This window comes from Panthera onca, chromosome B3 (assembly GCF_046562875.1).
Source record: "Panthera onca isolate mPanOnc1 chromosome B3, mPanOnc1 haplotype 2, whole genome shotgun sequence".
NCBI classification, from domain to species: domain Eukaryota; kingdom Metazoa; phylum Chordata; class Mammalia; order Carnivora; family Felidae; genus Panthera; species Panthera onca.
In genome coordinates, this window is record NC_138344.1 from 62,626,876 (window position 1) to 62,650,468 (window position 23,593).

Consider the following 23,593-nt stretch of genomic DNA (forward strand, 5'->3'; position numbering starts at 1 on the left):
AACATCAAGCTCAAGTACAAATAATCACTTACTTGTATACTGTCATACAAAAAAACCCACTTACCAATGATACTTACCTAATTCAATTTCCTTTCCTATTTCCAACCTGGGCATTGGTCTATCTTCTACAAAAAATTCTGCTGAGGCCCTCAGCTCTGATAGAGATTTTAGTAGTTGTCTGCGATACTGTGGACACCAGGGTGACTGAGTAGGGTTGTCTGGGAGAAAAAAAAGTTGACAAAGGGATCACCCCAAAACCTCAATGTGTATTATAAACAGAGGCGGAAGGGGGGGTGGGGGGGGGAGGACCCAAAACCAAGATTGCACAGTCAACACTGCTAACCTAACAGCACTCATATTTCAGGTCTTTATGCTGTTCAGGTGGTACTGATTCATTCTAGAAGTTTCATAATTTATGGTAACTTTTCTAGAGAACAAAACATAAAGATCAGTTTGCTGAGATAAATAAGTTTTCACTAGACATGAATGCAGATGTATGTTTGTTTACAAGTGGTACATATGAAGCTACCTGCAGTCTCATTAGTAAGCTCCAGTTTCTCAGGAATTTGAAGACATTTGATGGAGGAGGAACTTGTAACTGAGGCAGAAGACCCAGAGTACCCAGAGGAGTGTGTTGCTTCTCGGCTGTCTTCGATAATTGGGCTGAAAGAACCACAAATGAGTCAGTCCTCACAGGGATAATATATATTAACTCATCTTTGTTATTTTATTTAATATTCATTTTAATTCAATTTAATTTTCAAAGTCCATTATTTTCCTGAAACAGATATAGATTCATAATCAGAATCTAGGTGACTTTATCTACCTTGGCTGACAAGCAACACTCAGCATTAGATTTTCTAAATTTATGCTTTATTCACCTAATCCATACTAAATGCCTACTCTACATCTATTCTACACTACTGGGAAACATTGACTAAGATACCAACTTTCTTCTTGGTTATCCTATCTGTGGACTTTTTATTCTTCAATAAGAAAAGGTCAAGAAAGAGAAAGTGAAACCCAAATCACTCAAGATAATGCTAGCAAATGTGATAAAAAGTTTGTTAGGAAAAAAAATCTGAAAATGCAGTTTTAAAAGCATAAATTGGCAAATTAAAGAATATTCCTAAAACTAAAATTTGTTTACATTTGCCAACTTTTAAATATAGTTAGCCCACGGCTCTTTATGCCATTCCCTCAATACGATTCTTTATTCATTGCCACCTCTCCATTAAAAGATACTTTAAAAAAGTACATTTCTACTTGCTTATCTGAAGTCAGTGTATCCAGCTATTCCACTACTATTTTTTTTTAATTTTTAAATGTTTATTAATTTTTTTGAGAGAGAGACAGAGCACGAGTGGGGGAGGGGCAGAGAGAGAGGGAGACACAGAATCTGAAGCAGGCTCCAGACTCTGAGCTGTTAGCACAGAGCCTGGCATGGGGCTTGAACTCGTGAAACAGGAGAGATCATGACCTGAGCCAAAGACGGCTGCTTAACCGACTGAGCCACCCAGGTGTACCATATTCTACCATTATTTAAAACTCGATTTTAAAGGCAAAACAAAATCTCTCCCCAACAGGTACACTTTGCCAAGTTCCCCCAAAGACACCATAATCCTCCTGGGCCTCTCAGTCTCATAACCACCACAATTTACTTCTTCTGACCCTCATATTCAAATCAGTTATTAAATCCCATGGACCCTTTCTCATGGGGAGTCCTACTGTTGTGTAAAGCAAGCACTCAGCACAGTACCTGGCAGGTAGTAAGAGCTTGATAAATGATCACTATCACTGACAAACACACACAGAATAAAAGATCTACAATCACCTGAGCTTCTTGATGCTGAGACTTGGATTATAGGTGATGCCGCAAGCGGTCTGCTGGTCCTCAGAGATCTTCACATCTAGATCCTCCTCCTGCAGCAGTCTCTCAGGATCAGAAGGGAGATCTTTCAAGGACATTATCTCATGAAAAGGAGTAGACACAAATCGAGCTGCTCTGGCAAAGTCGCAAGTGTCTTCTGGGTTAGGGCATATAGTTACATTCCTGAAACCCGTGATAATAGCATCCTCACTCAAGGGCTCAATTCCTGTAAATTCATCCTGAAATAAAAACCACATAAAGTTTAGCTGAAATATTTCAATCAGCATATGGAGCACTCATTGTTTTTACTTAGCGAGACACACGTTAGATAAGTGATTTTCAACATAGGGTACAGAAGTAGCATATCACAATCTCTAGGAAAGACGATTTTAAAAACCACATCATAACATCCGAGGAAAAAGGTTTTGTATCATGAAAACAGCAAACTACGTATTACCAAAAAAATACACTGAGGATTCTCCACACAAAGCAAAAATATTGGACAATGTTTTTTCCCCAACCAATTTCACCTAAGAACTAGAGGAATAATACTTTTCTCCTGACTTTGGCCTAGAAAATGTTCTGATAATCCACTATCCTCCTACCTTTTAAGTCTTCTATGCCAAATGTTGAATTTTAATTTATTTCCTCAGGATAGTTCACGGTCATAGTAGAAAATATGGAAAACAAAGCATAAGGTATAAAAAATGGAAAATATTTAAAATATTCCTTTGCCTTTAAAAGTAATACATGTAGGGGCGCCTGGGTGGCTCAGTCGGTTAAGCGGCCGACTTCGGCTCAGGTCATGATCTCGCGGTCCGTGAGTTCGAGCCCCGCGTCGGGCTCTGTGCTGACAGCTCAGAGCCTGGAGCCTGTTTCGGATTCTGTGTCTCCCTCTCTCTGACCCTCCCCCGTTCATGCTTTGTCTCTCTGTGTCTCAAAAATAAAAACGTTAAAAAAAAAAAAAAAAAGTAATACATGTAGTGGCACCTGGATGACTCAGTCAGTTAAGCCTCCGACTCTTGGTTTGGGTTCAGGTCATGATCTCACAGTTCGTGGGGTCAAGCCCTGAGTCAGGCTTTGCGCTGTTAGTGCAGAGCCTACTTGGGATTCTCTCTCTCTCTCCCTCTGCCCCTCCCGCACTTGCTAGCTCTCAAAATAAATAAACTTTATGAATAAAAGTAATACATGTATATGGTTTAAAAAATCAACTAGTTTAAAAGGATGTATAGTGAAAAGGTCACCCTCCCTCACTTGACCCCCACACCTCCACTCCAATTACTACTCCCCAGATGCAACTGTTGTTACCATATACATCTGGTAGGTTACGTGCATAAGCATATTCTATACATTTAAAAAAGGAGTTTTACATAAGAGACTCTCAAATACAGAGAACAAACTGAGGGCTGATGGGGACAGGGGTGTGGGGGGGGGGCAGGGAAAATGGGTGATGGGGATCGAGGAGGGCACTTGTTGGGATGAGCACCGGGTGTTGTATGTAAGTGATGTTTAACGGGACTCTATTCCCAAAGCCAAAAGCACACTGTATACACTGTATGTTAGCTAACTTGACAATAAATTATATAAAACAAACAAACAAAAATAAATAAATAAATAAGGGGTTTTAGGGGCACCTGGCTGGCTCAGTTCATGGAGCATGAAACTCCTGGTCTCAGGGTCATGAGTTTGAACCCCACATTGGGCATGGAGCCTACTTAAATAAATTAAAAAGGGGTTCCATAGCAAGTGAAATTACAGCATCTATGCTAGTATATACTATTATTTCTCATTATACTTTTAGCCTATTTTCTTGCTATTAAAAAGTCTTTAAGGGGTGCCTGGGTGGCTCAGTCGGTTGAGCGTCCGACTTCGGCTCAGGTCATGATCTCGCGGTCCGTGAGTTCGAGCCCTGCGTAGGGCTCTGTGCTGACAGCTCAGAGCCTGGAGCCTGCTTCGGATTCTGTGTCTCCCTCTCTCTCTGACCCTCCCCCGTTCATGCTCTGTCTCTGTCTCAAAAATAAATAAACATTAAAAAAAAAAGTCTTTAAAAACATGAGAGTCACACTGTGGGTCTATCAGAAGTTAACTAACTTTTTTAGATTATTCCCATTTTTTACTATTATAAAAAAACTACTTTAAATATCCCTATACATTTAAATCTTTAGGAACATCTTAGTTTTCTGAGGAGTAATTCCTAAAAGTAGAATTATCAGGTCAAAAAGGCTGTAAGTAGTAAGATTCTTTACACATATTGCCAAGCTGCCTTCAGGGACACTGTATCACTTTATATAACATTTACCTGCAGTATATAAGAGTGCCTATTTCATTTAACTATGAATACTAGATATTAATTTTCTAGATCGTTATGAATTTGACATATACTTTGAATTTCTGACTCAATGTTAGTAAACAGAGGTGAGAGGTACATCTAGACGAAACAATAAATGTAGCTAAAAAATCTTAAGATCAAAGCAAGATAGAGGTCTATGGTCTAGGACTATATTTTATGCAAATACTACTTATATGCCCTATTAGTTTAGATATTTTAAATAGAAGTGTTTTCTTAGGGGAGAAATTCTGGTAGGCATCTATTTTTTTTTTCTCTAATTTAAATTTAAGTTAGTGAACATACAGTGTAGTCTAGTCTTGTTTTCAGCAGTAGAACCCAATGATTCATCTCTTACATACGACACCCAGTGCTCATCCCCAAAAGCGCCCTCCTTAACGCCCATCTCCCCTTTAGCCCATCCCCCCCCCACCTCCCGTTGGTAGGCACCTATTAACAAAATTCAAGGAAAAGGCTTAAGACAAAATAATATTAAAATTGACTCCTTTAATAATTCAGTCCATCCCTGAGCACCTGAACCTAGAACCACTGTCTCCAAATCCAGCCGACCTATTCACTGTGTTGTCTGGTGTGTTTCCAGGACACAGTACGTGATGCATCGATCTCCTACATCATTTTCTTTCCATAGCAGTCAGCAGACTAACAGAACTGTTCGGGAAAGTATTTAAAATAAACAAAAATCCCTGCTTGGGCTTTATCCCCGGAAACTCCAATTCAGTACAGATGGAAAGGGGTCTCACCACCTTTAGCCATAAGCAACTGCCTAGGCTTTTCTGGGTTGCTGGACATGTTCTGTATCTTAATCCGGGTAGAGACTGCATGGATATTCACACATGTAAAAATTCATCTAGCTGTATAATTAATATTTGTGCAGTTTATTGGATATAAAATGTACCTCAATAAGTAAGTAAATAAAAAGAAAAACATGTTTAAAAAAGAAAAACATGTTTACCCTGAGGGATTCATTCTTTAGGATATAGCGAATAATTGCTTTAAATCAGAGCTACTGAACACATCTCCCCTTAAAAGTCTTCAGAGAAAACAATCAGTTCTCTTCAACCTCAAGACAAGTTTCCAGATGCTGATTTGAAGAGAGGGATGATTTGCTTCCCTAGAACTTTAATGAAAATGTCAATGACAAAGGTTCTTTGACTTGAATTCTAAGCAGGGTCTTTGTACCCTAAGGATTATCATGTCACTAGTCCATAGTACTTAAAATAAAACATTACTAAAGAAAAATGGTCCACATAACTTCAAATGTCACAAAAAGCATCTTATATAAAAAGAACAAAGATCCTTTGCTATGTTGGTTTAAAAAAATGCTAAAGGCTTTTCAAAGACAGTGATTTTTCTCCCCACTTGAAAAAACTGAGATCTAATTTACATACCCAAAAATTCATACCCTTTAAAGTATGTATTCCATGGTATTTAATGTGTTCGCAAGGTTGTGCAACCATCACCACTATCTAACTCCAGAACACTTTCAGCACCCCAAAGAGAAGCCCCGTACCCACTGGCAGTCACTCTCCAGCCCCCTCTTTCTAACTCTCTGGAAATTCCTAACCTATTTTCTGTCTTTATGGATTTGCCCATTCTGGACATTTCATACAAATGGAATCATATAATATGTGGTCTTTGTGTTTGACTTCATTCACTGAGCAAAGTGCTTTCTTTCCTTTTTTTTTTTTTAAGTTTATTTATTTTGAGAGAGAGTGTGTGTGTGCAGGCACAGATGTGAGCAGGGAAGGGGCAGAGAGGGAAGGAGAGACAGAGAATCCCAAGCAGATTGCACACTGTCAGCCCAACTTGGGGCTTATTCCTATGAACTGTGAGATCATGACCCACAAACCATGAAGTCAAGAGTCAGATGCTTAACCAACTGAGCCATCCAGGTGACCCAGCAAAGTGTTTTCAAGGTTCATCTATATCATAAGATTTATCCATATGGCATTTCTTTTTATGGTTGAATAGTACTCCATTGTATGGATGTACATTTTGTTTATGCATTAGTTGATGGACACTGCACTGTTTGTACTTTTTGGCTACTATAAATAATGTTGCTATGAACATTCATGTACAAGTTTTTTTAATGTAAATGTGTTTTTAATTCTCTTAGATATATACCTAGGAGAGAATTGCTGGGTCATACATACGGTAACTGTTTAACATTTTGAGGAACTGCCAAGCTGTTTTCCAAAGTGGCTGTACCATTTTATATTCCTACCAGCATTGTAAGAGGGTTCTCATTCCTCCGCATCCTCACCAACACTTATTATTTTCTGTCTTTGATTATAGCCTGCATTGCTACAGATCACAGCATGTGATATAGTATCTCACTGTGGTTTTGATTTGCATTCTCCAATGACTAATGATGTTAAGTGTCTGTTCATATGCTTACATTTTAAGCCAGTGATTTTAATTTTAACCCTAGCTTTGTGAGAATTGAATGAAACAATTCACTAGTCGGTTTATATTAACTTAGGAATATTGCTCCTTACACAAACATCTGGAGGCACATCTTCATTCGAGTTGATGCTTTCTGAAGTTTTGAGAATTGCAAGGGGCCTTCGTTGGGCTAAAACCCGTGGGGGATCTGCAGGAGGACTAGAAAAAGACATTTAACAATTTAATTTACCCCATTTAACAATTAATTTTTCTGTTAAAATAGGAAGAATAACCCTCATTTGTAATAACAGAAGACTTTTAAGTGTCAAACAAAAAGCTTCAAACCTGTTATTTTTTTTTTCTGAAAGAAGAAACTCATCAAAAATGGAGAAAGGTAGACTGGGACCTAAAGAGAAAGAGAATAGATTTATACTCTTAAGAGTAAACACCTATTCTTCAAGACAACTAGGTCAATTAATATTTCGTGCTATTTGGAAGCAGAAAGGTAATCTTTTATAATGAACAATTTCAAACATATAAAAGTTGAGATCATTTAAAAACAATTATCTAAACATGGCTGATTGTGTTTCATCTTTATTCACTACCACTACCTCCTACTACTACCTCCTAAACCCAACCTCACTCTGGATTATTTTATTTTATTTAAAAAAAAAATTTTTTTTTTTAATTTTTGTTCATTTTTGAGAGAGAGAGAGAGAGAACAAGCATAAGCAGGGGAGGGGCAGAGAGAGAGAGGGAGACAAAGAGAATCTGAAGCAGCTCCAGGCTCCAAGATGTCAGCACAGAGCCCAACGTGGAGCTTGAACCCATGGACCGTGAGATCATGACCTGAGTCGAAGCCGGCCGCTCAACCGACTGAGTCACCCAGGTGCCCCTGCTCTGGATTATTTTATTTTATTATTTATTATTATTTTTTTAAACACTAGGGCTAATTAATTTATTTTTTAAAATTTTCTTAATGTTTATTTTTGAGAGAGAGTATGAGTGTCGGGGTGGGGGGGCAGAGAGCAAGGGAGACAGAGAATCCGAAGTGGGATTTGCGCTGACAGCAGAAAGCCCGATGTGGGGCTTGAACCCACGAACTGTGAGATCATGACCTGAGCTGAAGTCGGACACTTAACCGACTGAGCCACCAAGGCGCCCCTGCTCTGTATTATTTTAAAGCAAATCCAAGATATCACATCATTTCATCTGTAAATATTTCAATATATATTTCTAAAAGAGAGAGGATCTTTCAAAAGGGAATAATCTCAAAACATACCTATAGGATTAAATATTTCTGAGTGTCATATATCCAGTCAGAAGATTCACATTTTACCAAAATTGTTTAGAAAGTTGGGACTGGGAATGCAAAGTGAGATTTATATACTATGGTTGAAATGCCTGTTTTAAAATTTTTTATTTTATTTTAGAGAGAGAGGGAGAGTACTCATGAGTGGGGAGAGGGGCAAAGGGGGAGAGAGAGAATCCCAAGCAAGCAGGCTCTGCACTGTCAGTGTGGAACCCAAGGCGGGGCTCGAACTCATCAACTTTGAGATCATGACCTGAGCTGAAATCGAGTTGGATGCTCAATGAACCGAGCCACCCAGGTGCCCCTTAAATGCCTCTTAAAACACTTTGATTCTATAGGGTTTGTTGGTTGTTTTAGTAATTTTTTGTTCAACTACAATGTTTGCTCTATAATGCTCTATATATTTCGTCAATTACATCCCCTTAAGTTGTTTAACATGTTCCTCCAGGTTTTGTATTTCCTACAAACTGGTGGTTAAAATTAGGGGTTCAATCTGATTCTTTTTTTTTTTTAAACTACTCATAGGTGGATATTTATCTTTTACAACTTTTAAACTATTTTTAAGTGAAAAGAGAACAAATGTGAATATAAAATAGCTTTAGTTTTAAACTTTTTTTTCCTTTCTTCCAAAAAACTACTTTCTTGGCTGCTGGATCCTACTGATAGCTCAGTATACACTAGCTAAGGTGGAATATTATTTGGTAGTTAATACAAATTTAAATTTACATTTAAGCATTTCAAAGCATTGAGGAATCTTACCAAAACAAAAACCACTCTCTTAAATGTCTATCCTATCCTAAATCATATGCTTATAACTGAATTCCATGGTTCCCTCTGTTTTATTACAATTCCCTTTACCATAATTAAGAAAAATATATACTACATATTACATAATGTGTTTGTTATCACCAAGTTTTTCATGAGATTATCAAATACAACTCACCTTTAGAATGAGGTTGCTCTTGCCAAATGTTTTCTGCAAGTGAAGTCTCCCTGGAAAGAAACTTGTTTTAAAACATGTGCTAAGTACCCACAGAAAGAATTATCTTAAAAGTCCAAGAGGGGTTTTCATCAAATATAATCCTCACTCTACGATAGAGAAAATATTCTGATACTGTCTAGCCAAATTCTTTAAGAAGATAAAACCTTCAGTCATTAAAAATGTTATACAAGTATATTTGATAATGGATATCATAACATTAACAGTGTAAATCGATTACAAAATAGTAAACTCTTATTTTCATCAAACAAAACAAAAACAGAACACAGAAGGATATACTTATGTTAATAGCAGTAATCTCTTGGTGGTAGAAATGGGTGGTTTTATCTTTTAAAAATTATATTTGATTGTTTAAGAAACATACTATTTTTTTAATGGAAAAAAGTCTGTACCCTGTCTTCCTTCATCAGCATCAGAGCTTATGTTGTGACAAAGACTTGCAAAAGTTACGTCTTGATAGTATGAAAGACTTCAAGTCACTAGAGTCAAAGATTGGTTCTAAATGGCCTCCTATAAGCATTATCCCATCCGCCAATGCGGTCCTACCTGGCACAAGAGTTTACTGGACAAACAGAATTGGATAGAGCCATTCCTGGTATTTCCTGAGACTCTGATGCAATTTGCAGTTCAGCTGTTTCCTTCGTAGGCATCTTCTCTTCTTGCTATTTGCATTAAACACACAAAATCAATGTGTCTCTCCTACCTACAAAATTCTACCTATTTTCAAGCGTTAGCTCCGAAATTAGGTTTACCATACTCTTCCCCTAGATATCCACTAACCATATACAATATCTATACTATAAAACTTCTTTCTAATAATTTATGTTCCTAGTATAAACTGGTTCTGTTTTACTCAACTGGGCAGCGTCAAGATTTACTAAATTTCTTTGGGTAACCCCATTCAGGGGAACATGACTAGAACAAAAAGCTAAAGGTCAGAAACTACAAAATAATAGTTTAGAGTGTAACTAAGAAGTCAATAAACTGTCACTTCTAGTGACACAATTTCCATTTGCAGTCTTCATCTGTTAAATTACTTTCCTGATGGACTTAATTGCTACTAATAGCTATGAAACTACCAGAAACTGAATGGATTTGGGAGGACTTTTACCTTCTGTGCTTTTATATTGTTTAAATTTGTTTCAATAAGCATAGTTTTCTATATTAAAAAAAAAAAAAGAGAAATGACCTGATCACCCGTTCTTTCTTGCTGAGTAGTTTGAATTTCTTTTAGCTTCTTTTCCATCTCTTCAATCTGTTTCTGCATTTCTGCTCTCTTCTCTGCACTGGTCAGTAGCTCAGCTAGAAAGGGTAAGGTTGGCTGATGCATTATTCCTCATAGCAATTTATTGTCAAAAACTGTCTTCGGAGCTCATGGCCTCAACAAACATACTAATATTACAGATAATAATATAGATGGAACAAAGTCCTCTAATTGAGGTCTAGGTCTCTGTTCATTCATTTACTTAGTCAATAAAAACCAGAATATTTGTGATGTGCCAAGCACAACTCTGAGCATTTATATTTCAGTGGTGCATAATACAAAGTCCTTGGTCATGTGACACTAACATCCAACCTAAGGGGACACACACACACACACACACACACACACAAATTAACAAGAAAATCAGTGTTAAAAATAAAATGAAATAGGTGATGTGAGAATGTGTGACTGAGTAGGGGGATGGAGGTCAGGAGCTACTTAAGACCGGTAAGCAGGGAAGGGACACCTGGGTGGCTCAGTCGGTTAAGCATCAGACTTTGGCTCAGGTCCTGATCTCGCAGTTCACGAGTTCAAGCTCCATGTAGGGCTCTGTGCGGACAGCTCAGAGCCTAGAGCCTGCTTCGGATTTTGTGTCTCCCCCTCTCTCTGCTCCTCCCCGGCTTGTGCTCTCTCTTTCTCTCTCTCAAAAATAAATAAACATTAGAAAAAAAAAAAAAAAACAGTAAGCAGGGAAGATCATTTTAATATTATAAAATGCTCATCTGCTGTGAGCAAAATGGACTATGGTAAGGCCAGAATGAGCGCAGAAAGTCTAGTTGCAGTAGTCTACCCAAAAGATGGTGGTTTGGATTAATAATGAGAATGGTAAAAAAAATAAAAAAAAAATAATGAGAATGGTGATAAAGATGTGGGAATATTTTGGTGGTAAAGTTGATAGGCTTACCCATTAGATGTCGGGGAATGGTATGGAAAGAGGGATCAGAGATGACTTCTGGTTTTTTTTGGCTTTAACCATCTGGGTGCATGGTGTTGCCTTTTACTGAAATGGGGATGCCTATGGTATGTGTACACACATACTGTGTGTACACATGCTGGGATGTTGTTTGTGGCAGAAATCAATAATTCTGTTCTGGCTATGTTGAGATTAAAATGTCTATTAGAATAGCCAATAGATACAAGCAACTAAATAGGAGTCTGGAGTTCAGGTGAAATGTCAGGGATGGAGATATAAATTTGAGAGTCCATGGCTTGTAAATAGTATTTAATACATTACTTACTGATACCTGTAGAAAGAAAGGATAACTGGAATATTCCAAGACTCTATCCTGGGCCTCAAGAAGAGGTCTCTGATGAGAATAATAGCAGTAAAGGAAACTGAGAGGGAATACACACCAAGGAAAAAGCCAAGAGAAGCATTTCATAAAGAAGTAGTTCATCAACTGTGTCAAATGAAGGCAAAAGGTCAATAAATAAAGACCAAGACTGAGAAATGGCCACTGGACTTAGCAAAAAAAAAAAAAAAAAGGTTTCTGGTTACCATGATCAGAGCTGCTTCACTCGAATAGAGGGAATGCTTGAGAAAATAATGGGCAGTTAAGAAGAAATTCTTCTGTGAACTAGATTAATACACATACCTTCCCTTCGCTCTTTTAATTTCTTCCGGAAAACTTCAGCCCGGATCTCTTCAAAGGAGAACTCCCCTACTCCTGCATAAATCTTCTCCTTACAATACATCATCTTCTCTTTCTTCTCCTGAGACTCTTGCTGATGGCTTTGAACTCTTTGCAGAAGATCTCCTTCTTCCTTTCCAGGTTTTCTTGTGCTTAGAATGTGGTTTATACTGGGTTCAATTTTACATGGTGTCCTAAGGAAGCAAAATAATTATTATTCACCATACAGATCAAATGAATTATTTCTTTTATGTCTTGACAGAACATAGAAACGATGTCAGTGGCACGACTATGTATAATTGATTTCAAAAAATAAAAACAAAGAAGATTGAGGAAAAAGGCTAAAAAATAATTCACACAGGTCATCAACAATTATGTTCTGAGTAGTACAATGTTATGATGAGGCAGGAAATTAACCATAAGGGTAATCAAATAGGTTATATACCTTATAGGTGAAAATAAATGTGAATATCATATCTTAATCAAACCCAATGAATGAGGGATATCTGGGTGACTCAGTCAGTTGAGCGTCTAACTCTTGATTTCAGTTCAGGTCATGATCTCATGGTTCATGGGGCTGAGCCCCGCATCTGGCTCTGTGCACTGTGAGTGCAGAGTCTGCTTGGGATTCTCTCTCCCCCTCTCTCTCTGCCCCTTTGCTGCTAGCAGGCATGCACTCTCTCTCTCACAAAATAACTTAAAAAAAAAAAAACAAAAAAAAAAAACTTAAAATAAACTTAAAAAAAAACCCAAATGAAAGAAAGTTAACCTCTACATTACAGCCCATTTTCTACTGTTTCACACCAAAAACAGTTAGTTAGGAATACAGCATTTAGGGAATTAATAATGTGAAGTTCAAGGTTCTCAGCTGAGGGGGAGAAAATGAGAGTACTAATATAGGTTTGAAAAGAATGAAGCATAAAGTACTTCACACAAAATGGGGCAGACGTTCTCAATTCTGGCTATGGATCAGAATCACTTATATACCTTTTATTTCCTTATATGCCTTTTTACAACTAAAGATATCTGATCCCTACACCAGATCCACTAAATCAGAACCTTTAATGCTAGGGTCCAAGCATCTACATACTTAAAAGGCTTCCTCAACTTGTTCAATCTGATAAAGGACATCTACAAAAACCCCACACAAACATCATACTTAATAATGAAAGACTGAATGCTTCTCCCCTAAGATCAGGAACAAGATAAGAAGGTCCATTCTTGCCACTTCTATTCAAAACTGTACTGGAAGTTCTAGCCAGGGCAATTAGGTTAAAAAAAAAAAAAAAAAAGAAAGAAAGAAAGCAGAGAGAAAGAAAGAGAGAAAGAAAGAAAGAAAGAAAAAAGAAAGAAAGAAGGCATCCAAATGGGATAAGAAGTAAAATGGTCTCTACTTGCAGATAACATGATCTTACATATAGAAAATCCTAAGAATCTATCATAAAAATTATTAGAGCTAATAATGAGTTCACCAAAGAAGCAGAATATAAAATTAATATATAAAAATCAATTGTATTTTATACAATGAACAATCTGAAAATGAAACTAAGAGAACATTTGTATTTACAATAGCACCAAAAGAATGAAGTATTTCAGAATAATTTTTAAAAAAGAAATGTGACTAGACACCAAAAAAATATACAGATGGCAAGCAAGCACATAAAAGATGCTCAATCATATATTATCAGGGAATTACAAATTAAAACAATAACGAGATACCACAACATATCTATTAGAATGGTTAAAATCTAAAATACTGACAACACCAAATGCTGACAAGGATGTGGAGGATTAGGAACTATCATACCACTGCTGGTATGAATGAATGCAAAATGGTACAGCCACTTTGGAAGATAGTTTGGCACTTTCTTACAAAGATAAACTTAGTCTTAAAATCGAATCCAGCTATATGAGTTGAAAATTTATGTCTATATAAAACTCTGCACTCAAGTATTTATAGTAACTTTATTCATAATTGCCAAAATTGGAAGCAAGCAAGATGTCTTCCCACAAATGGATAAATATCCATACAATGGAATATCATTCAGCACTAAAAATAAATGAGCTATTATGCCACAAAAAGACATGAAGAAACCTTAAATTCTTATTACTGAGAAAAGCCAGTCTGGAAAGCTTACATACTGTTTTTTTTTTTCCAACTATAGGACTTCTGGGAAAAGGCGGAACTATAAAGACAATTTATTTTTTTAATTTTTTTTTTTAATTTTATTTTTTTAACGTTTATTTATTTTTGAGACAGAGAGAGACAGAGCATGAACGGGGGAGGGGCAGAGAGAGAGGGAGACACAGAATCTGAAGCAGGCTCCAGGCTCTGAGCCGTCAGCCCAGAGCCTGACTCGGAGCTCGAACTCAACGGACCGTGAGATCGTGACCTGAGTTGAAGTCGGATGCTTAACCTACTGAGCCACCCAGGCGCCCCTATAAAGACAATTTAAAGATCAGTGGTTGCCAGGGAGTTGAGGGAGGGATAAATGAACTACTGGAATGCAGGGACGTTTTAGGGCAGTGAAACTACTCATGTGACACTGTAATGATGGACACATGAAAAACCCATAGAACTGTAGAACACACTGGAGTGAGTACTAATAAACTATAAACTTTAGTTAATAATGTATCAATATTGGTGCGTCAATTACAACAAATGAATCACACTGATGCAAGATGTTAATAGGTAGAATTGTGTGCAGGGTTGAGGAGGAAGTACATGGGAATGCTGTACAATTTTTCTATAAACCTAAGACAGCTCAAAAAATAACACCTACTTATTTTTTTAAAAAGTGTAAAACTTTGGGGCACGTGGGTGGCTCAGTCAGTTTAGAGTCCAATTTCAGCTCAGGTCATGATCTCGCAGTTTGTGAGTTCAAGCCCCACAATTGGGCTTGCTGCTGTCAGCACAGAGCCTACTTTGGATCCTCTGTCCCCTCTCTCTGCCCCTCTCCCACGTGTGCTGTCTCAAAAATAAATAAACATTTAAAAAATAAAAAAAAATAATAAATAAAAAGTGTAAAATTTTATTCTGAAAACTATGAAACACTGTTGAAAGAAATGAAAGAAGATATAAATAAGAGATATACCATGTCCATGGGGCTGAAGATTTAATATTATTAAGATGGCAATATTCATTAAATTGATCTACAGATTCAGAGCACAATCTGTATCACAATCCCAGCTGGCTATTTTGCAGAAATTACCAAGATGATCCTAAAATTCAAATGGAATTGCAAGGGGACCAGAATGGTCAAAACAATCTTTAAAAAAAAAAAAAGAATAAGGGGGAGCCTGGGTGGCTCACTCAGTCGGTTAAGTGCTGGACTTCGGCTCAGGTCATGATCTCACAGTTCGTGGGTTTTGAGCCCCACGTCGGGCTCTGGGATGCCAGCTCAGAGCCTGGAGCCTGTTTTGGATTCTGTATCTCCCTCTCTCTCTGTCCCTCCCCCACTTGCTCTCTTATCTCTCTCTCTCTCTCTCTCTCAAAAATAAATAAATAAACATTAAAAAAAAAAAAAAAAAAAGAAGAAAGAAAACAAAATGTGTCTGGTTACTTTCATCTCCACAAAGAAGGAAATGCTCTTGGGAACCAAGATAGGTGTCCCTGCTCACTGTTAATAATTTCCACCTCAAAATGTCTGGAAATCAAACTCACATAACTGGCTGTTGTGCAGTTTCTTCAACATATGGAGTAAAACTGGGAAGCAGAGAAGGTACTGCTGTCACAGAAGCCGTACTGCCACGAGTCTGGCGATGCAGAAGAAAATGAAAATTACCATAGTGTTCCATTCTAACACAATATATACAGACCATGCCTAATTATTCAAGAGGAATTAAAAGAGATGCTGAAACTACTTCTCTACTCAAAATGTGAGGTCTGTGTTATGTGTGCAAATACACTGGATCCAAAAGTCCTTACCCTGTATTCCAAAGGCCTGCCTGTGTTCCATGGGCCTGCTTGCAGCTCGTTCTCCTTGGCCCTGGACACAGGGCGTGCTATCCACGGCTGAGCTGTAGGCTTAGACAACTCTGCTCTAGAGGCTTCATCAGCATTTTCATCAAAAATAGTAACTCTGGAATTACTTTGCATCTGTTGAGGAACTGGATTTTGGAGTCCTCTGTTCTGGTTTGCAGCTAGGAGAAAAACATTAAAACTTTAAGTAAAATCTTTAATTATCAATCTAGATGCCAGATAAAGTATACCCAATCATTCCTCAAATCAAGGCGATTACTTCTACTACCATAGAAACAAAGAGATTTTTTAAAATAATATTTTAAAACCTTAAATGAATCGAATTACTGACTTTTGAATCCATTCTGTTTGTTACTTATACTGTCCCTCCTTTCCCTCACTTCCAATCTTTTATTTATAGATATTTTAAAAAGTTCTACCTCTTCCTTCAGTCACCATTCTAACATTGTCTAGTTTTCTCAGAGATTAACCTAACCTAAATTGTCATTTTTCAATTTAAAATTTTTCTCTCAATGCAAATAAGCTGCAATGTGCTGAATCTAGAGAAGATAAATTAGCCCATTTATTAGTGGTGCTGTCTGTTATGGGGTTCTTTATTACAACCAAGCTTCAGTATGATCTGGATGAAGTATTCTTTAGGTCTATATACTCCCTATACACTAATTCTAGGATACATTTTGAATAATGGTAAGTTAATACCAGGAAAGGAGTTAGAGATTTTTCAAAATTCTGGTCTATAGGTCTAACTGCTATAAATGTAGTAAAAGCTTATTGCTCTCTATACTTTCTGCCCAATTTTGCTGTAAATCTAAAACTTCCCTAAACGTAGTGAATTTAAAAAAAAAAAAAAAAAAAAAGCCCATGGTTAATCATCTTTATGTGCACAAAGGAGAGTCTAATTTCTGGCCCCCAAAAAGCTTGAAGACCATATTAACACATTCTCTGAGGCTTTGGTTTTATGTAAGTTTAATTTGACAATACTAGCTATATTATTGAATATCTTCTTTCAACTAACAACTCAAGTTCAGAAACTCTTGATGCTTCCTATATATTAGGTCTTTCTTAATTAAGACACAAAATTGCTGACATGTTTTGGTTTTACTGCATACTGTAATCTCAGCTCTCTGAAGACTTCCTTCTTTTTGCTACCTAGTATTCAGAAAACTAGGACAGTATCCACATATATATTTATACGTTATCTCTTTACATAATTTGCCCACCACCCGAGACTAAGAGCTTCCCATAATAACACTTAACAAACTTACCCTTGAGAGCACCTCCTACACGGCTGATTGGAGCTCTAGCTGTCTTTTTCCCTTTGCTTTTTAGTTCAGCCAGTGTGCTTCGTTGTGGTACAGAAGATCCAAATACTTCCTCTTCCTCTTCTTTCTCAAGTGCCAACACAGTTTGCCGAGACACTCGAGCTTGAAATTGTCTAAAGTAAGAGAATGGACAATTAACCCTTGGGGAGATGAACACTACTCACAGAATCAAATATCTAACTTGTTAAAACAAGGGAGAAGAAATATAGAGGAATAGCCCACAGAAAATGTTTATTATGTCAGAAATAAAGAAAGCTACCTTGAAATCAGAGAGAAGGTTTGGAATAGAATGGTTTAGCCTCCCCTTTAAATGTCCAAGTTTGACCAATTAGCATACTCTGAAGCGCACCATTAGGTTGATCTGAGGATCAGAGCAGGGTGACTAAGATTAAAGAATTTATTAAAATCAGAGTTCCCCATCAACATTTTATTACAAAGCTTACACTTACAAATTATTGCAAGTGTAAATGAACACCCATATACTCCTCACCTAGATTCACCAACTGTTAACATCTTGCCACATCTATTTTGTCACTGTCTATGTCTCTTTCTCTCTCTATGCACACTCTCCCCTCTATACCATTTTTTCCTAAACCATATCAAATGAAGATGTATCCCACATGACATTTTACTTTAGCAAAGCTGGCAGAAGTTTGAAGATTAAACTTCCTGTCCTGCTGCCAAAGCCTTAAGTATTATCAAGAGTTTAAAAAGAAAAAATAAAAAAACAAAAAATATAGAATAAACTGAGGGTACTGGCCAAAATGGAGTAAGGCCATGGTAGCCTCTCTCTCACTGGGTAGAATTTAAAACTCTAAACAAACTACAAAAAAAGCAACTGAGGCTTCTGCAAAGTAAACAAAAGCAAGTGGACTGTAGAGAGGAGTCAAACTTGAAGAAACAACCCACACAGGGTTGTTTCCTGTTTTTTTTTTTTTCTTCTTCTTTTTTCTCTTGTGGTTTAAAATTGTTGCCATGATGGTGTGGGAAGCTAAAACCTCATCTTTCTGGCCAGAATACTTGGAAAAGGGGACTCTGCGGGCCAATGAATGTGGGAGAGATATTAGAGAGGATGAACTTAAGAAGGGGATCTCCTAATTCTCTACATGAATTGGCACAAGCCCTGGACTCAGTTCTGAGCTATGTATGCACAGGGCAGGCCCCAAGCAGCACAGAAAAGGCTTTGAGGACTGAACTCTGATATAAACCATGACCCAAGACCTAGACTAACTCCTGAGCAGCCTACATATGGGATAGACCCAAAGGTCTTGAAAACTGAACTAACAATGGAACCACTATCTACATAAGAAAGAACTTAGGATATCTGAAGGTTGGTTGCCTTCTAAGACAAAAGTATCAACGTTCTCCAGAGAATATCAATCAACAGAACTCAGAGTCTAATAACATAGTATCGGGATCAATGTCCAGGATATAATCCAAAATTACCTGACAGACCAAGAACCAGTAAAATGTGATCAATTCTCAAAGGAAAAGGCAAGCAACACATATCAATATCAAGATAACCTAGGTGCTGGGAATTTTCACATAGAGATTTAAAAGCAGTTATTATAACAATGCTCCATGAGATAAAGGTAAAAATATTTGAAAGGAATAAAAAAACAGAAGTTCTCAGCAGAGACACAGAAACTATAAAAAAGAATCAAAAGGAGAATTTAGACCTGAAAAACACATTATGTGAAATAAAAAAATTACTGGATGGACTCAATATCAGACTGGAGATGGCTGAGGAAAGAGTAAATGAACCTGAAGACAAATCAATAAAAACTAGCCACTCTGAAGAACAGAAAGAAAAAAGGTTAAAAAATTAAAAACTAAAACAACAAAAAAGACAGCTTCAGGGACCTATGGAACAATATCAAAAGGTCTAATATATGTGTAATTGAAGTCCCAGAAAAAGAGATATAGTAAGTACAGAAAAAACATTTTTAAAGAAGGGCTAAAAATTTTTTAAATTTTGTAAAAGGCATACATTTATAAATTCAAAAACTCAGTAAACCCCAAATGGATTAAATGCAAGGGTAATCACACCTAGACACACCATAATCAAATTTCTGAATAATAATGTTAAAAGCAAAAATCTTAAATGCACCCAGAGAAAATCAACACAATACATATAGAGAAGGAACCAATCAAATGACCACAGATTTCTCATCAGAAATCATGCAGTCCAGAAGACAGTGCAACAACATCTTTAAAATACCAAAAGAAAAGAACTGTTGACCCAGAATTCTACATCCATTGAAAATATCCTTTAAGGGGCGCCTGGGTGGCTTGGTCGGTTAAGCGTCCGACTTCGGTTCAGGTCATGATCTCACAGCCTGTGAGTTTGAGCCCCGCGTCGGGCTCTGTGCTGACAGCTCAGAGCCTGCAGCCTGTTTCAGATTCCGTGTCTCCCTCTCTCTCCGCCCCTCTCCTGTTCATGCTCTGTCTCCTCTGTCTCAAAAATAAATAAACGTTGAAAAAAAATTAAAAAAAAAAAAAAAAAAAGGAAAATATCCTTTAGGAATTAAAACGAAATGAAGACATTCTTAGATGAAGAAAAACTAAGGGAATTTATTGGCCATAGGCTCACTCTAAATGAATGGCCAAACATCTTTAGGCTAAAGAGAAATTATACTAGAGGAGAACTTGGGACTTCAGGAATGAAGAAAGAGAAATGATACATACAAAAGACCATTTTCCTCCAAAGTTCTTTAAAATATGTAAGGCTGTTGAAAGCAAAAATTATAACATTGTCTAGTGGGGTTTTCAGTGTATTTAGATGTAATAATACACATGACGAGTGTATCAAAAAAGTAGGGAAGATAAAGGGACCTATATGGTTATAAAGCTTCTATATTTTACTTGAAGTGGTAATATATTACCTCTGAGTAGACTATTAGAGGTTACGCATGTTTATAATATACCCTGGAGCAACCACTAAAAAAATAGTAACAGACAAAAAAGCCAATAAAATAAATTAAAATGAAATATTAAAAAATATTCAGACAGGGGCGCCTGGGTGGCTCAGTCGGTTGAGTGTCCGACTTCGGCTCAGGTCACAATCTAGCGGTCCATGAGTTCGAGCCCCGCGTCAGGCTCTGGGCTGATGGCTCAGAGCCTGGAGCCTGCTTCCGATTCTGTGTCTCCCTCTCTCTCTGCCCCTCCCCCGTTCATGCTCTGTCTCTCTCTGTCCCAAAAATAGACAAACGTTAAAAAAAAAATTAAAAAAAAAAATATTCAGACAATCCAAAAGAAGGCAGGAAATGGGCAATAGAGGAAGGAATAAAAGAGAACAAATTGGAAACAAATAATAAAATAATAGATCTAAATCCAAAAAAATTAATAATTAAAGTAAATGTTCTAAACACACCATTTAAAAACAGACACTGTGAGAGCTGAGAAGCAAGACTCAACTATTTGCTGTGTGTAAGAAACCCACTTTAAATAAAAAGACATAGATAAGATAAAAATTAAAGAAAATCCATACAAAAGCCTGTATCATGAATGTTTGCAGGAGTATTTCACAAAAGACAAAAAATGGAAACTATCTAAATGCTCATTAATGAATGAATGGATAAACAAAATCTGGTCTTTCCACAGAATGACATATTACTGAGCAATAAAAAGGAATAAAATAAAAAAAAAAAAAAAAAAAAAAAAAAAAAGGAATAAAATATTAATATATAATACAACTATGTTCATCAATGATGAATATACTGGGATGAACCTTCAAAAGATTAGGCCAAGTGAAAGAAGCCAGTCACAAAAGACTACATAATGCAGGATTCCATTTATGTGCAATGCCTACAATAGGCAAACCTAGAGACAGAAAGCAGGTAAGTGGTTGCCTGGAAGTGGGTGAGAGGGAATAGGGAGTGACTACAAATGAGTATGGGGTTCATGCTGGGGTGTTAAAAATGTTCTAAAATTAGATTGTGGTGATGGTCACACAACTCTAAAACTGTTAAAAAAAAAAAAAAAAAAGAAAAGAAAGAGAAATGATATATCATATAAACAAAAGAAAGCCAGAGTAGCTATATTAATATCAGACCAAGAAGACTTCAAAGTGTATATAACCAAGGATAAAGATACTGTAGTTATTATATCATGATAAAGGGATCAATTCTAAATATGTATCCTTCAGAACTTCGAAATATATAAAGCAAAAAAATGGGACTTAAAGAAGAGACAAATTCACAATAAAAGGGAATTCAAAATTCTTCTCTGAGTAACAGATAGAATAAGTAGAAAATCAGCAAGGACACAGAAGACCACAACAGACCTAAATAACATTTAAAAAACATTACATTGCCAAACAGCACAAAACACATATTTTTCAAGTGTCCATGGAATATTCACCAATGACAGACCATATTCTGGGCCATACGACAAAACTTAATAAATTTTAAAAAACTGAAAACATACAAATTATGTTCTCTAACCATAATGGAATTAAACTAGAAATCAATAACAGAGAGACATCTGAAAAATCTCTGAATATTTCTTAATTAAATTTATATACTTTTAAATAACCCACAGGTCAAAGGGACAACATAAGGGAAATCAGAAATTTTTGAGCTGAGTGAAAATAAAAATATAGTATTGTATCAAAATTTGTAGGGGATAGCTAAAGCAGTGCTTGAAAAGAAATTTTTTATATTAGAAAAGAAAGATCTATATCAGTTGATCTAACTTGTCACCTTATACTAGAAAAAGAGCAAGTTAAACTCAAAGAAAGCACAAAGAAGGAAATAATAAAGAGGAGAAATTAATAAAAATAAGAAGAGAAAGCTAATTGAGAAAAAGCAATAAAACCAAAGCTGGTTCTCTAAAAAGATCAATAAAATCGATAAACTTCTAGCCAGACTAGGAGAAAAAGGAGAAGACACAATTACCAATATCAGGAATGAAAGAGGGGAGGTCACTACATAACCTAAAGGCATTAAAAGGAAAATAAAGGAATACTATAAACAACTCTATGCTCATAAACTCATAGATGAAACGAATCAATTCCTCAAACACAAATACTACCATGGGGTGCCTGGGTGGCTCAGTCGGTTAAGCATGCCACTTCGGCTCAGGTCACAATCTCACCATTTGAGAGTTTGAGCCCCCCACATCAGGCTCTGCACTGCTCTCTGCCCCTCCCCCCCCAAAACACTTTCAAAGCTTACTCAAAGAAATCAAAGATCTAAATAAAAGGAGAACTATACCAAATTCATGCTCAATACTAATCAAAATCCCAGAAAGCGGATTCTAAAATTTGTACAGAAAGTCAAAGGAACTCTAGTTATTTATTTAAAAAAATTTTTTTTTAATGTTTGTTTATTTTTGAGAGAGAGAGAGACAGAGCATAAGCAGGGGAGGGGCAGAGAGAGAGGGAGACACAGAATCCAAAGCAGGCTCCAGGCCCTGAGCTGTCTGCACAGAGCCCGACCCAGGGCTCGAATTCACAAACCATGAGATCATGACCTGAGCCAAAGTCCTATGCTCAACCGACTGCGCCACCCAGGCGCCCCTAGGAACTCCAGCTAAAAAGAAGCTAAAAGAAGAACAAAGTTGGAGGTCTCCTGTTTTTTGATTTCTAGACTTACAAATAAAGCTACAGTAATCTAGATACTGTGATATACACTAATGAATACATAGATCAAAAGAACAAAATAGAGAAACGGAAATAACTGCACAAACATAATTTTTTGATGTCAAACATAAGTTTTTTAAATGTTTACTTATTTGAGAGAGAGCGTGCACATGCATGCACACTGGAGCACAAGCAGGGAAGGGGCAGAGGGAAAGAGAGAATCGCAAGCAGGCTCTGCACTGCCAGCGCAGAGTGCTATGTAGGGCTCCATCCCACAAACAGTGAAATCATGACCCTACCCAAAGTGGAACATTTAACCGGCTGAGCCACCCTGGCACCCCTCAAATATGATTACGACACAGGTGCAAAGTCAATTCAATGGAGAAAGTCTTTTCAACAAGGGGCACAAGAACAAATGGAGGTTCATATGCAAAAAAAGAATCTTGATCAATACCTTATACAAAAATTAACTCAAAATGGATCAGAGATCTGTATGTAAAAAGTAAAACTATAAGAATTTCAAGATGAAAATAAACTATGGGACTACATCAAAATAAAAAGCTTTTGCACAGCAAAGGAAACCATCAAAAAACAAAAAGGCAACCTATTGAATGGGAGAAGATATTTGCAAATGACATCTCCAATAAAGGGTTAATATCCAAAATATATACAAAAATTTATAGAACTCAATACCAAAAAAACAAACATTCTGATTTTAAAATGGGCATAGGACCTGAATAGACATTTTTCCAAAGATATATAGATGGCCAACAGACACATGGAAAGACGGTCAACATCACTCAGCATCAGAAAAAATGCAAATCAGGGGCGCCTGGGTGGTTCAGTTGGTTAAGCGTCTGACTTCGGCTGAGGGCATGATCTCACGGTTCGTGAGT

At 36.8% G+C, this 23,593-nt stretch overlaps 1 protein-coding gene across 2 annotated transcripts in view; it reads right to left on the minus strand.

Moving 5' to 3' along the window:
* BUB1B (BUB1 mitotic checkpoint serine/threonine kinase B) overlaps nt 1-23,593 on the minus strand; it is a 51,164-nt gene that overhangs the window by 9,208 nt on the left and 18,363 nt on the right. The window contains exons 6-17 of one of the 2 annotated variants that reach the window (XM_060618964.3): nt 17,057-17,226; nt 15,738-15,952; nt 15,474-15,565; nt 11,774-12,003; nt 10,104-10,216; nt 9,461-9,576; nt 8,858-8,907; nt 6,948-7,008; nt 6,716-6,818; nt 1,835-2,109; nt 530-663; nt 78-218 (exon numbers count right to left, since the gene is read on the minus strand). In XM_060618964.3, the coding sequence (XP_060474947.3) occupies nt 78-218; nt 530-663; nt 1,835-2,109; nt 6,716-6,818; nt 6,948-7,008; nt 8,858-8,907; nt 9,461-9,576; nt 10,104-10,216; nt 11,774-12,003; nt 15,474-15,565; nt 15,738-15,952; nt 17,057-17,226 (1,700 nt within the window). Of the gene's footprint in view, nt 1-77; nt 219-529; nt 664-1,834; nt 2,110-6,715; nt 6,822-6,947; nt 7,009-8,857; nt 8,908-9,460; nt 9,577-10,103; nt 10,217-11,773; nt 12,004-15,473; nt 15,566-15,737; nt 15,953-17,056; nt 17,227-23,593 lie in introns of both variants that reach the window. The other variant, XM_060618962.3, reaches the window with a different exon arrangement.